At 38.7% G+C, this 16061-nt stretch overlaps 1 protein-coding gene across 17 annotated transcripts in view; it reads right to left on the reverse strand.

Moving 5' to 3' along the window:
* CEP128 (centrosomal protein 128) overlaps positions 1-16061 on the reverse strand; it is a 475965-nt gene that overhangs the window by 427255 nt on the left and 32649 nt on the right. For all 17 annotated transcript variants that reach the window (XM_070065330.1, XM_070065327.1, XM_070065329.1 and 14 more), the window contains one exon: positions 14216-14302. In XM_070065330.1, coding sequence (XP_069921431.1) covers positions 14216-14302 — 87 coding nt within the window. The remainder of the gene's footprint in view (positions 1-14215; positions 14303-16061) is intronic.

Below are 16061 nucleotides of genomic sequence, written 5' to 3' on the forward strand. Positions count from 1 at the left end.
CTGGATCAGAAGTGGAATAGCCAGGACTCAAACTGGTGCCCATGTGGGATATAGGCATTGCTGGCCAGGGCTTACCCCATTTTGCCACAGCACTGGCCCCTAGATGTTGCAATTTAAAAGTAGCCCTGAATTCTGGAAACCATTTAAAGATTCCATTTGGTTTCCTCAAACACTTTTGAGGAAAATTTACTTAGCTTATTTGAAAGTCAGAGTTACACGGAGACAGATAGATGTTCCATCTGCTGGTTCACTCCCCAGATGACTACAATGGCCAATGCTGGACCAGGCCAAAGCCAGGAGCCAGGAGCTTCATCCTGGTCTATGTGGGAACTAGCAACTTCATCCAGGTTTCCCACCTTGTTGGCAGGGGTCCAAACAGGCCATGTTCTGCTGCTTTTCCCAGGCCATTAGGTGAAATTCCCAGGAAATGGGTGAGAAGCAAGAGCAGCCGGCAACTGAACCAGTAACCATTTGGAATGTGGCATCACAGATGGCGGCTTAACCCTCTATACCACAATACCAGCCTCCTTTATTTTCATACAAAGAAAATACATACCATAACACAACACAAATTACATGTGAAAATTTGGTCATGTACAGATAACTGCGTTCACTTAGCTGTACAGTTGAATAGAAACTGGAAACATCAAAATGTTTTATCTAACCATTCAGTTTTCCTTTCAGATTACATTAAAGAATCATTAGTTAGCAAACATTCATAATACATACAGCATTAGTGACCATGCAGGCAGTTTATACTGTAAGTTTAACTATATCTATAATGTCAACATAACATGTTAAGTATTTCCATAAACAAACCTTAGGGTAGGTTGGCAATTTCAGAGCATACAACTAGAGGCAGAAAAGAGGTCATCTTAAAAATTCTGTCCAGGGGGCCAGCACTGTGGCATAGTGGGTAAAGCTGCTGCCTGCAGTGCCAGCATCCCATATGGACACCGGTTCGAGTCCTGGCTGCTCCACTTCTGATCCAGCTCTCTGCTGTGGCCTGGGGAAGCAGAAGATGGCTCAAGTGCTTAGGCCCCTCCACCTACATCACAGACCTGCTTCTGGCTCCTGGCTTCGGATTGGACCAGCTCCAGCTATTGCAGCCATTTAGGGAGTGAACCAGCAGATAGAAGACTCTCTCTCTCTCTCTCTGCCTTTGCCTCTGCCTCTCTGAAACTCTGCCTTTTAAATCAACAAATAAATCTTTAAAAATTAATCTGTCCTCCAGAATAATACGGTCATTCCTAGGCACTTTAATATGTAAGTACTTTATGCTTGGCTTTCTCTCTCTGCCTCTTTCTACAGAATGCAAAGGTGGATCTCACAGCAGACTGCCAAACAGATTGGTTATAGAGGTAACTTTATCAGTATTTTTGGTTCCTTCATTTTACTTTTACTGTTAAAATAAGGAGAATGAATGCAAATTTATGGTTTGTATACCTTTCTAGTGCCACCATTGATTGCAATTAAATGGCTGCTGCTACTTTTTATTTAACAAGAGATCGCTAGTTTCCACTGCTGTGCCTTAGCTCTCTATAACTAGTTTAAAGAAATTTAAGCCCATAATCATATTTCTGAAATTTAGAAATTTCCTCTCAAGTAATATGCTGTTTCTATTTATGTAACTTTTACTTTAATGATATTCTAGGGGCCGGCATTTGGTATAGCAGGGAAAGCAACAGAAAATGGCCCAAGTGCTTGGATCCCTGTATCCACCGGGACACTTGGTTGTAGCTCCTAGTTTTGGCCTGGCCCACCCCCATTCCTTGAGGCCATCTGGAGAGTAAACCAGTGGATGGCTTTCTCGCTCTAACTTTGCATTTCAAATAAATAAATTTTTAAATAATGTAACTACAATGCAAGTTTTTTAATATTTCCGTATATTTCAAATGTCAATAAATGAGCAGTCATGGAGAGTGAAAGGAACTTTTAGCAGCAGTGTATTATTGCAGTTTAGGTATACAGGTAATACATTCTGAACTCCCAGGGTGTCCTATCACTAAAGATACCAGTTATGACAATGACACCCTGCACTGGAGTACCTGGGTGGGATGTCCACCTCAGGTTCCTAACTCTAGCCTCCTGCCAATGCAGACCCTGGGAGACAGCAACGATGGCTCAAATACTTAAATTCCTGCCATTTACATGGGAGAACTGGATTGAATTGCAAGCTCCAAGTTTCACCCCCATCTCTGGCCCTTACAGGCATATGGGGGGTGAATCAGCAGATCAGATCAGAGCTCTCTGTCTCTCTACCTCTGAAATAAAGACATGAATAAGGCCGGCACCGCAGCTCAATAGGCTAATCCTCCACCTAGCGGCGCCGGCACACCGGGTTCTAGTCCCGGTCAGGGCGCCGGATTCTGTCCTGGTTGCTCCTCTTCCAGGCCAGCTCTCTGCTGTGGCCTGGGAAGGCAGTGGAGGATGGCCCAAGTGTTTGGGCCCTGCACCCCATGGGAGACCAGGAGAAGCACCTGGCTCCTGCCTTCAGATCAGCGCGGTGCACCGGCCACAGCGCACCAGCCGTGGCGGCCACTGGAGGGTGAACCAACGGCAAAAGGAAGACCTTTCTCTCTGTCTCTCTCTCTATCCACTCTGCCTGTCAAAAAAGTAAAAATAAAAAAAAAAAAGACATGAATAAGTTTAAAAGAAAAAATGCATATACTATACTCATAAATATAAGGGACTGGAAACATTATTATGTATGTGGCCTAATTTATCATATACTCTGATGTCAATATAGATAGACCTATTACTGTGAGTTCAACAAATTATCAACAGTGATGCATACATGCAAATCAAGTCAGGCCTAATGAACTGTAAGAAAAAAAGTAACTTGTACTGAGTACCTATAACATACTAGTTATCAATTATATATATAAAAAAAAAAGTTAGCAAATGCTCCATGGTAGAGATCAGATAAAGACATTAAAGATAAATACTTTTCAAGTGTCTAAAACAGCATGCATAATTAAATATAACAAGGTATTCATCACATCCATTTTTCAAATGATGAAACTTATCTCAAAAACACTTAATAGCTTGCTCAAAGTCACTACAATAGGTTCTAATGGAAAAAAAAAAATCAGGATTCAATTTGAATTCTTGACTCAAAAGTCTACATTTTTTTTCACCAGCCTCAATGCAAAATTCTACAAAAATTTTCCTGTCCAATTGTTTCAAGAGAAACTTGGAATAAAATTTAATAAGAGACTATAGGAACATCAGTCTCAAGATCTATTTGTGTACAAAAAAAGTTATTACCAGAATCTGTCTGGTTAAAATTTCTTATTCATAGGATCTTAACGCTTAACATCAAATTTATTGAAAAATTGTAAGCAGTTCTTATCTTCGGAACAATTAGCCATGCCCAATCAGAGAGGAAGGAGTGGAGAGTTTCAACTTTGGGATATTACTAGTGACTAAGTCTGGCTTTAAAACATTAACATTATCCTTTTGTGGTGTCAATAAGCATATTTGACAACCTAACCCCATTAAAAAGAAGGGAAAACCTCAACTTTATTCTTCAACATTCAACATTAACATATCCATATAGCAATATCCTGTTACTCTCAGAGGTAAATTTCAATCAGAATGATTAATTAGAAGAAAAATTATCTATTAATGAAAATCTCTAAACTCTAATTTGAGATTACTATATTTTAGTCAATCTCAACCTTAAAAATGAAATACATTAATCTACTCAACTGAATCAAGAGAACTATATTTTTCTTTTATATCCAATATTAATTAATTTAGCCTCATCAATCAGAGCCAACACTTCAACTACAGAAAGCATTCACATTTTTATGTTGAATATTCTTTCATCAGCACATTTCATTTTTATATCATCATAAGAACAAACCCCATTCTCTCATGAATCAGAAAGTATAGTTCTTTTTTTAAAAAACTTTTTTTTTTTTTGACAGGCAAATGGACAGAGAGAGAGAGAGACAGAGAGAAAGGTCTTCCTTTGCCATTGGTTCACCCTCCAATGGCCGCCACGGCTGGCGCGCTGCGGCCAGCGCACCGCGCTGATCTGATGGCAGGAGCCAGGTGCTTCTCCTGGTCTCCCATGGGGTGCAGGGCCCAAGCACTTGGGCCATCCTCCACTGCACTCCCGGTCCACAGCAGAGAGCTGGCCTGGAAGAGGGGCAACCGGGACAGAATCCGGTGCCACGACCGGGACTAGAACCCGGTGTGCCGGCGCTGCAAGGCAGAGGATTAGCCTAGTGAGCCGCGGCGCCGGCCTTTTTTTTAACCTTTTATTTACTGAATATAAATTTCCAAAGTACCGCTTATGGATTACAATGGCTTCCCCCCCATAACGTCCCTCCCACCCACAACCCTCCCCTTTCCCAATCCCTCTCCCCTTCCATTCACATCAAGATTCATTTTTGATTCTCTTTATATACCGAAGATCAGTTTAGCATACATTAAGTAAAGATTTCAACAGTTTGCTCCCACACAGAAACATAAAATGAAAAATACTGTTTGAGTACTAGTTATAGCATTAAATCTCAATGTACAGCACACTAAGGACAAAGATCCTACATGAGGAGTAAGTGCACAGTGAGTCCTGTTGTTGACTTAACAAATTGACACTCTTGTTTATGGCATCAGTAATCACCCTAGGCTCTTGTCATGAGCTGCCAAGGCTATGGAAGCCCCTGAGTTCACTGATTCTGATCATATTTAGACAAGGCCATGGTCAAAGTGGAAGTTCTCTCCTCCCTTCAGAGAAAGGTGCCTCATTCTTTGATGACCCATTCTTTCCACTGGGATCTCACTCATGGAGATCTTTCATTTAGGTTTTTTTTCCCCCCAGAATGTCTTGGCTTTCCATGCCTGAAATACTCTCATGGACTTTTCAGCCGGATCTGCATGCCTTAAGGGCTGATTCTGAGGCCAGAGTCTGTTTAGGACATCTGCCATTCTATGGGTCTGCTGTGTATCTCACTTCCCATGTTGGATCATTCTCTCCCTTTTTTATTCTATCAGCTAGTATTTGCAGACACTAGTCTTGTTTATGTGATCCCTTTGGTTCTTAGTCCTATCATTACGATCAATTGTGAACAGAAATTGATCACTGGAACTAGTGAGATGGCATTGGTACATGCCACCTTGATGGGATTGAATTGGAATCCCCTGGTATGTTTCTAACTCTGCCGTTTGAGGTAAGTCAGCTTGAGCATGTCCCGAATTGCACATCTCTTCCCTCTCTTATTCCCACTCTTATATTTAACAGTGATCACTCTTCAGTTAAGTTTCAGCACTTAAGAAGAATTGTGTATTGATTACAGTATTCAACCAAAAGTATTAAGTAGAACAAACAAAAAAAAATACTAAGAGGGATAACATATTAAGGTGCTCATCAACAGTCAGGGTGAGGGCTGATCAAGTCACTGTTTCTCATAGTGTTCATTTCACTTTAACAGGTTTCCTTTTTGGTGCTCAGTTAGTTGTCACCTATCAAGAACAAGTGGTATTTGTCCCGTTGGGATTGGCTTATTTCACTCAGCATAATGTTTTCCAAATTCCTAACAGGGATCACTTTTCAGTTAAAATTTAAACACCTAAGAATAATTGTGTGTTAATTAAAGAGTTCAACCAATGGTACTAGAACAAAAAAAAATACTAAAAGGGATAAAGTATTACACTGTACATCAACAGTCAGGACAAGAGCTGATCAAGTCACTGTTTCTCATAGTGTCCATTTCACTTCAACAAGTTTCCCCTTTGGTGCTCAGTTAGTTGTCGCCAATCAGGGAGAACATATGGTATTTGTCCCTTTGGGACTGGCTTAATTCACTCAGCATGATGTTTTCCAAATTCCTCCATCTTGTTGCAAATGACCGGGTTTCGTTGTTTCTGACTGCAGCATAGTATTCGATACAGTACATGTCCCATAATTTCTTTATCCAGTCTACTGTTGATGGGCATTTGGGTTGGTTCCAGGTCTTAGTCATTGTGAATTGAGCTGCAATAAACATTAAGGTGCAGACAGCTTGTTTGTTTGCCAATTTAATTTCCTTTGGATAAATTCCAAGGAGTGGGATGGCTGGGTTGAATGGTAGGGTTATATTCAGGTTTCTGAGCAATCTCCAGACTGACTTCCATAGTGGCTTAACCAGTTTGCATTCCCAACAACAGTGGGTTAGTGTCCCTTTTTCCCCACATCCTCGCCAGCATCTATTGTTGGTAGATTTCTGAATGTGAGCCATTCTAACTGGGGTGAGGTAGAACCTCATTGTGGTTTTGATTTGCATTTCCCTGATTGCTAGTGATCTTGAACATTTTTTTCATGTGTCTGTTGGCCATTTGGATTTCCTCTTTTGAAAAATGTCTATTGAGGTCCTTGGCCCATCTCTTAAGTGGGTTGTTGGTTTTGATCTTGTGGAGTTTCTAGATTTCTTTGTAGATTCTGGTTCTCAACCCTTTATCAGTTGCATAGTTTGCAAATATATTTTCCCATTCTGTCGGTTGTCTCTTCACTCTCCTGACTGTTTCTTTTGCAGTACAGAAACTTCTCAATTTGATGCAATCCCAAATGTTAATTTTGGCTTTGACTGCCTGTGCTTCTGGGGTGTTTTCCAAGAAGTCATTGCCGGTAACTATATCTTGCAGGGTTTTTCCAATGCTCTCTAATAATTTGATGGTGTCAGGTCATAGATTTAAGTCTTTAATCCATGTTGAGTGGATTTTTGTGTAAGGTGAAAGGTAGGGGTCTTGCTTCATGATTCTGCATGTGGAAATCCAATTTTTCCAGCACCATTTATTGAATAGACTGTCCTTACTCCAGGAATTGGTTTTGGATCCTTGATCAAATATGAGTTGGCTGTAGATGTTTGGATTCATTTCTGGTGTTTCAATTCTGTTCCATTGGTCTATCCATCTGTTTCTGTACCAGTACCATGCTGTTTTGATTACAACTGCCCTGTAGTATGTCCTGAAATCTGGTATTGTGATGCCTCCAGCTTTGTTTTTGTTGTCCAAGATCGCTTTAGCTATTCGAGGTCTCTTGTGCCTCCATATGAATTTCAGCATCATTTTTTCCAGATCTGAGAAGAAGGTCTTCGGTATCTTGATTGGTATTGCATTGAATCTATAAATTGCTTTTGGGAGAATGGACATTTTGATGATATTGATTCTTCCAATCCATGAGCATGGAAGATTTTTCCATTTCTTGGTATCCTCTTCTATTTCTTTCTTTAAGGTTTTGTAATTTTCATCGTAGAGATCTTTAACGTCCTTGGTTAAGTTTATTTCAAGGTATTTGATTGTTTTTGTAGCTATTGTGAATGGGATTGATCTTAGAAGTTCTTCCTCAGCCATGGCATTGCCTGTGAGTATAGTTCTATAAGTATTTTAAACACTAAGCTGATCAATTGTAATATATAACACAGGAGTAGACTCTGTTCCAAATCTTTTAATTAAATTTGAAAGACAAAAACAATACAACTTCTCCACATGGCCCCTGTAGTCTAAATATTCTCAGATCTCCCAGAAATTCACAGCGTAAGAACCAATATAGGACAACACTTTTTAAAGTCATGAAGTTCACAGAACCCTAAGACTCTAAGTCACACTAGTCAACTAATTACAGTTCTTGGGTTGGAACAGCTACAATAAAGACTAGTGAGAAAAATCAACAACTGTTACTTAGGAAGAAAGGGAAAAATCAATGCCACCCTGCCCAAGAATCTGCCATACTGCCCAAATGGCAACTAAACTGAGAACTTTGACAATACTCCAATATGAATCCTAGCTTGGCACTAGAGTTCTTTCCAATTCTGTTCATTTGTTCCATCCAATTCTTAGATATGGTATCAGCTGTAATATAAAACTATTAAGACTTCTGTAACAGGTTTCTGCTTTTCAATCACTTAGTACCATCTAAAAACCTTGTTTATCAATGTATAATTTTATAATTCTTCACATTTTGAACTTAAAATCTAAGTTTTCTAAAATACAAAAGTACAGCTTCACAAAGCTGCAAGTAATCATGACTCAATGAAGTAAATAAATTCTGATGCTAAGTTTTCAAGTAACATCCGTGGCGGCACCACCAGCATGTTGGTAATCATTCTGTGACCCTGTTTTCTTATTTTAGGAAAGAGGATAATCATAGCATCTATCTTACAAGAAGGACTGCTGGGATAATCAAGTGAGTTTACATCAAAAAGCGTCTAGAATATACTAAGGTTACAGAGAAATTCCCAAAGAGACTGAAAAGATAGTAGCTGCTTCTCTATGAAACACTAGGGACCCCATTATGCTCCTCTAGTATTACTCAACACCCCAAAAAGATAGCCTGACATATTATAAACAACGCATCACATTTAGGTATGCAGGTTATAAAGACTCACAGGAACAACATAGAGATCATATGTATTTCAAGGAAAAGTAACACACACAAAAAAATTACTCCAACATGACTCATGACTCTTAGGCCTTCTAAAACCAACAGGAATAATTCCTAGACTTTGCTTACTGTAGGACATCATCTCAAGAGGAAAACTCTGAACCAAATATTTAAATTTCCAAACTCTACCTCTCACCCTTTGGTAAATTATGTTCACAAAGTTAAATCCCAAGAAAATAAACATTTAAACACATGCTTAAACCTCATTCCATTTCCTGAGGTTTAGCAATACAATCACTTATAAATTCTAAGTTATAATAAACTTCTGATATTCCCTAGAGCAAAAGAGTTGACTTTATTTTCTAGGAAATCTCTCTATTTTAAAAAGAGAATCGTTAATTTCAAATAGGCAATGGATATTTACCACAGAGTGATTTTAACAGCAATAGCATCTTCCAGAAGAAGACTGGAAAAAAAAGTCACATTCCAGAGTCCCTCTCTAGATAAAGCTCATTATTTAAAGAGAGAGAGAGAGAGAGACAGAGAGAGAGAGAGAGAGAGGAAATTAGATGGATAATCCCACCATGTACTTTTTAAAGACTTAAACAAAAATTCAGGTAAGTCATATGAAAGTTGGCACAGAACATATACCACTTCTGGGCATGATATATTCCATAGCAGCAATTACTTCACTGTGATTTTCAGTGAGGAAGCCATCAGAACCACTTGTGAAAAATAATCTTTCTGGGTTGCACATCTCTCCATAGATTACAGCAAATGGTCCCCAGGCAACTTCAGGGTTAAGGCATGATGAAAATCAGCACTGTCCTGAGTGATTGTAATATAATGCAATAAGTTGATGGGCATTTAGGTTGATTCTAGGTCTTAGCTATTGTGAATTGAGCTGCAATAAACACTGAGGTGCAGAGAGCTCTTTTATTTGCCAATTTAATTTCCTTTGGGTCAATTCCAAGGAGTGGGATGGCTGGGTTGTGGTTATATAAATGCCCATCAACAGCAGACTGGATAAAGAAATTATGGGATATATACTCTATAGAATACTATACAGCAGTAAAAAAAAAATGCGATCATTTGCAACACAATGGAACAATCTGGAAAACATCATGCTGAGTGAAATAAGCCAGTCCCAAAGGGACAAATATCATATGTTCTCCCTGATTGGTGACAACTAACTGAGCACCAAAAAGGAGACCTGTTGAAGTGAAATGGACACTGTGAGAAACAGGGACTTGATCAGCCTTTGTCCTGTCAAAAAACAACTTAATACTTTATCCCTTTTAGTATTTTTTTTGTTCTACTTAATACCATTGGTTGAACTCTTTAATTAACACACAATTATTCTTAAGTGTTTAAATTTAACTGAAAAGTGATCCCTGTTAAATATAAGAGTGGGAATAAGAGAGGGAGGAGATGTTTGGCACATGCTCAATTGGACTTGCCCCAAACGTAAGAATTAGAAATGTGCCAGAGGATTCCAATTCAATCCCATCAAGGTGGCATGTACCAATGCCATCTCACTAGTCCAAGTGATCAGTTTCAGTTCATAATTGATCATAATGATAGGATTAAGACTCAAAGGGATCACATAAACAAGACTAGTGTCTGCTAATAATAACTGATAGAATGAAAAAGGAGAGAATGATCCAACATGGGAAGCATGATAGAAAGCAGACTCATAGAATGGCAGATATCCTAAGCAGCACTCTGGCCTCAGAATCAGCCCTTAAGGCATTCGGATCTGGCTAAAAAGTCCATGAGAGTATTTCAGGCATGGAAAGCCAAGACACTCTGGGGAAAAAAAAAAAATGACCTAAATGAAAGATCTCCATGAGTGAGATCCCAGCAGAAAGAACGGGCCATCAAAGAAGGAGGTACCTTTCTCTGAAGGGAGGAAAGAACTTCCACTTTGACTATGACCTTGTCTAAATAAGAGCGGAGTTGGTGAACTCAAAAGGCTTCCACAGCCTTGGCAACTCATGACAAGAGCCTTGGGTGATTACTGACGCCATAAACTAGAATGTCCATTGTTAAATCAACAACAGGAGTTACTGTGCACTTACTCCCCATGTAGGATCTCTGTCCTTAATGTGTCGTACTATGTGAATTAACGGTATAACTAGTACTCAAAAAGTACTTTACATTTTGTGTTTCTGTGTGGGTGCAAACTGTTGAAATCTTTACTTAATATATGCTAAATTGATCTTCTGTATATAAAAATAATTGAAAATGGGCTGGCGCTGCGGCTCACTAGGCTAATCCTCTGCCTTGCGGCGCCGGCACACCGGGTTCTAGTCCCGGTCGGGGCACCGGATTCTGTCCCGGTTGCCCCTCTTCCAGGCCAGCTCTCTACTGTGGCCAGGGAAGTGCAGTGGAGGATGGCCCAAATGCTTGGGCCCTGCACCCCATGGGAGACCAGGATAAGCACCTGGCTCCTGCCATAGGATCAGCGCAGTGCACCGGCCGCAGCGCGCTGGCCGCGGTGGCCATTGGAGGGTGAACCAACAGCAAAGGAAGACCTTTCTCTCTGTCTCTCTCTCTCACTGTCCACTCTGCCTGTCAAAAAATAAAAATAAAATAAATAAAATAAAGTAATTGAAAATGAATCTTGATGTGAATGGGATGGTAGAGGGAGCAGGAGATGGGATGGTTGTGGGTGGGAGGGAGGCTATTGGGGGAAAAAGCCACTGTAATCCAAAAGCTGTACTTTGGAAATTTATATTTATTAAATAAAGTTAAAAAATATATATAATGCAATAAGTGACATCTTTTGCTATCGTGAAGAGAAAAGCCATCAAGAATCAACAGTTTTAACAGGACAAAAATCTGGACAAACTAAGAGGTAGATCTAGGCCAGCCTAACAGTAGGAGAAAGCCCTATCTCAAAAAAAAAAAAAAATTTTGCTCTCCCATGCCTTATTTTGTATGAGTAACTTCATATTCTATATACTTAACAACTCAGATCAAAATACCTGTTGAGTTTATTTACTGTCCATAATAAAACCACTCACCTAGAGAGTTTAACATTATTGAACTTTAGGCCTACCACAGACGTAATGCCACAGAACATGTTTAGTGTTTTAAATACTTATCTGTACAGAAATTTCTCTAATATATAATTTCATTTCCCAAATGCCTGATTTAAAGTAAACTTGCTGCCGTAACTAAGGAGCTAATATCAAGCTATACAAAGTAGGATTGTTCTCTGCTGCTAGTTAAAAATGTTTCCAATTTTTCTAATAAACTCAAAAGCAAAAAAATTAATTCTTATTATTAAGGTAATTAACTTCAACAATTTCATGCGCTACCCAATACACACAAAGTCTATAGCTCCAACCGTCCGGTACAGCAAAAATCATTAAAATCCAGTAAGTGCAAAAACATCTATTTTTTTCTAACTAAAATAGAAACCTTTATTATAGAAGATACATTTCCCTGCATTCAAGCAACGAGCTTCCAATTACAAACAAGAATCATGACTATACTTCTGTTTCATAAGAAGAAAACAACAAGGAACCTATTATAATTTGGGAGTTATATGACAATTCAGAGCCCAAAAAAATAAACAATTATAGTACAAATGTAATATTCTTATTACAGAATATATTCAACACTTGAATCATGACAAATTAATTTAATTTTTTATTTATTTATTTTTATTTGAAGAACAGAGAGGAGCAGGCAATTGCTGCAGTAGGCCTCAGATGGCATATCCCCTATCAGAGTGCTTGAGATCCTAATTCCACTTCCAATCATGATAACATGCATTCTGGGAGGCAGCAGGTGATGGCTCAAGTACTAGGGTCCCTGCCACCCATGTGGGAGACCCATATTTAGTCCAAGGCTCCTGCAGCCATTTTGGGGGTGAACCAGTAAACAGAAGATCTCTTTATCTTGGTCTCTCACACTCCCTCACTCCTCTCCTTCTCTGGCTCTCTTTTACTCCCCCTTGTCTCTGTCTCTGTCCCCCTCTGTTTCTCTAAGTTTGAAGTAAAGTAAAAATTTTTTTAAAAAATTTATTTTATCTTTTAAAAGGCACAATTACACAGAGAGAGAAGGAGAGACAGAGAGAGACATCTTCCTTCCAATGGTTCCCTCTCCAATTCACCGCAATGGCTAGGGCTAGGCCAGACCAAACCCAGGAGCCAGGAGCTTCATCAGGGTCAGCCATGTAAGTGCAGGGGCCCAGGGACTTGTGCCATCTTCTGATGCCTTTCCAAGCACATTAGCAGAGAGCTAGATCAGAAGTGGAGCAGCCAGGACATGAACTGGCACCCATATGAGATGCCAGCATCACAGACGGTTGCTTTACTCACTACTCCACAATACCACCTCATAAAAATAAATTTAAAAGAGAGAAGATAAATACATAGAGAGCTTCCATCTACTGTTTAACTCCTTAAATGCCAGCAACAGCTGTAATGGGCAAAACTGAAGACAGAAGCCAAGAATCCAATCCTGGTCTACCACATGGATGTCAGGGATCTAATTTTTGAGTCATCACCAGCTGCATATTGACAGAAAGATGGAATTGGAAGCCAGGATGAGAACTGAACCAGGCACTCCAATATGGGATACAGGTGTCCCAAGCCGCTATGCAAATTGCCTACCTCACGAAGGAACACACTTAACTGGTTTTCCAAGAGTTTACTGAAGATGAGTCAATGAATTCCAAAGGAAGTAAAAATAGAATGAAACAGTAATAAAAATTAATCATTTTCTTCCAGAATTCTGTAGTATCTTTACTCTTAAAAAAAAATCTATTTATTTATTTGAAAGGCAGAGATACAGAGAGAGATGGTGAGACAGAGAGAAAGAAAGAGAGATCTTCCACCCACCAGTTCACTTCCCAAATGGCTGTAATGACCAGGGCTGGCCAAGCCGAAGCCAGGAGCCAGGAGTTTCCTCTAGGTCTCCAGTATGGGGTCCAAGGACTTGGGCCATTCTCCACTGCTTTCCCAGGAACATCAGAAGGGAGCTGGATCAGATGTGTAGCAGCTGGGACTCTGAGTATCTTTACCTCTTATATACCTATGTCAAGTAAGCTAAACTGCCATATCCCTGAAAGATCAACTTTGAAATATGTAGCAAATTTTCAAGTGTGTGTATCTTTTAAATCAGCAATTCCACTTCCAATAATTCTGCAGGATTACATAAAAATATGTATATAAATATGTATATAATAATATAATAAATGCTACATTGTTCACACTTGACAAAAGAAGAAACTGGATAAATGCATACTATGAAGTTTAACATAAAGATGCAAAAGAATATATGTACTGTTCAAAAGCATGAAGTAGAGTTATATCGAGTCCTATGGAAATGATATAATTAAAGGGAAAAAAGCTACCAAACATATTTTATATTATCCCACCTTTAAGGCAATCAAATATATGCTTGTATATGCACAGAAAATGTTTGGAAGAGGGAAGAAACTGTCAAAATTGTTATCTCTTTGGATTGGAACTGAGAAGAGCTTTATTTTAAAATATAATGAGCACATATCACTTTAAAATAAACCATCTTAAAATCCTTATCTCTCCATGAAGGTATCCATTGTCCAAATTTAATTAGTGTCTAATTCATGACATGAATTCTTCTGTCTCTAACGTGCAGCTTTTCAACTCAACAGAATCTAATCTACATAAGCTAGTGAGCAATCCATCTGATAGGCTATTCTAATTTTAAACTATAATACAGTAAAATAGTTTAAAAACTAAAGCTGTTCACAATGATTATCTCATTTATCTCACATGTGCACTCCCCAAAAAGCATATTCCCAAAAAGACAGTTAAGAAAAAAAATGCAGGGAAATATTCTCACTTGTTCTATAGCACCAGCCTGTCCATTACTATATTCTCGGTATCGTCCAAGCATCTGGTCCACTTGTCTCAGGTTTCGACTGGTGTCCTTGAGAAAGATAATGGACTAATTACTAATTGTCTCAAACACTGTTTTACCCAATCAATTCTGGTAGTACGTCAAATGGCTATAGTCAAAAATTTGTAAAACATTTAATTTATATCATAATTAAATTGGATACCAAGTAAATCTTATCACCAATGAAACAGCAACTTAAAACTATCTGCAATTTACTTTTGTGAAATACAAAGCACATAATTTAAATCTTTATCTAAGGTTCCATAATAAACTGGCAACTAAAGCATAAATGGAAAAGAATCTGCATTATCTCATTTGTGTACCTCTGCTAATTCAGACCCACTTTAAAGAAAAGAAATCTTAAAAGAGGAAATCTAGTAGACTGTGTACAAAGAAGCAAATCATTGGGAGCAATACTATTTCAATCATTACTTCACCTCAAAACTTCATTAGGAGAAACAAAAAAAAAAGTATCCTTTAATCTTTAGCTATAATCAACAAATTTAGCTCTGATCTCAACAAAAATTATCCCACCTAAATATGGTAGGTTCCACTTGAGAAACTAATCAAAGTATTTCAAAAATATCCACTTACTAATGTGTTTAACTGGTGAGAAATTATAAAGGTTCATCATCTAAAATTCCAATTTTATATTAGTTTGAATAGTTCAAAAATGAATAGGTCTTGGATAAGGCAGACAGAGAGAGAGAGAGAGAGAGGGAGAGAGAGATAAAGAGATATCCACTATTCACTAGTTTACTCCCCAGATCTCTACAACAGTCAGGACTGGACTGAGCCAAACCAAATTCAGGAGCCAGGACCTCAGTTCAGGTTTCCCATGTGAGTGGCAGGGATACAAACATTTGAGCTATCACCTGCCACCTCCTGATATATGCATTAACAGGAAGGTAGTAACAGAAGCAGAGTTCAAACTCAAACCCATGCACTCCAATATGGGATACTCAGGTGGCCCAGGTGGTATCTTATGCCAAATGCCTATCTCCTTCTTACTTTTTAAACTGAATTATGGCTTCTATCCCAGAAATCATCCTCTTTTTATCTCAGCATATAAGCCCAAAGCAATAAAAACCAAAATCCATGCTTATCTAGACTAAGGCAAAAGGGATCAATAAATAGGAAAAAAATTCTATTTCTGAATTTTGCTTTTTTCCAGGGTGACTCTGCTATCCTCCCACATCTTTTCCCAAGAAAGCATGCCAACTGTCTCCACTCAAACTCCCAACTACTGTCAAATGTTAGCCTCTAAATAAAAATGCTATCTCTATATTACTCATCCATAAATAAACTACTTCATTAAAACATGAACAACTTCTCTAAAGCCCCATGTCCATAAGAAGCTCAACTATGGCAATCTCAAAGTATTATTCCCACAATATTTTATTTGGAAATACTGCTTTATCCCTAAATACTCTTCCACAACTTATCATGTATTTTAATTATCTTTTTTGACTGCAGAAAGCAGAATGGCCCTCAAATATTTCTAAGATCCAATCCCTGGAACTCGCAAAAACACACTTTACACAGCAAAGAGGGTTTCACAGGTGGGGCTAAATATAAAACCTAGAGCTGGGAAGATTCTCCTGGATTAACTGGAGGACCAAAGAAGCCCCAAGCATCCTTAGAAGAAGAAAAGGGAAATAGGGAAGGTGGCATGATATAATGTGAGAAGAATCCAACCCACCCTTGCTGGCTCTGAAGAAGAAGGAAGGGGCCACAGGATAAGTTGGGTAACCTAGAAACTAGAAAAGACCAGGATCAAATTTTCCCC

This window comes from Oryctolagus cuniculus, chromosome 20 (genome assembly GCF_964237555.1).
Source record: "Oryctolagus cuniculus chromosome 20, mOryCun1.1, whole genome shotgun sequence".
Taxonomy (NCBI): Eukaryota; Metazoa; Chordata; class Mammalia; order Lagomorpha; family Leporidae; genus Oryctolagus; species Oryctolagus cuniculus.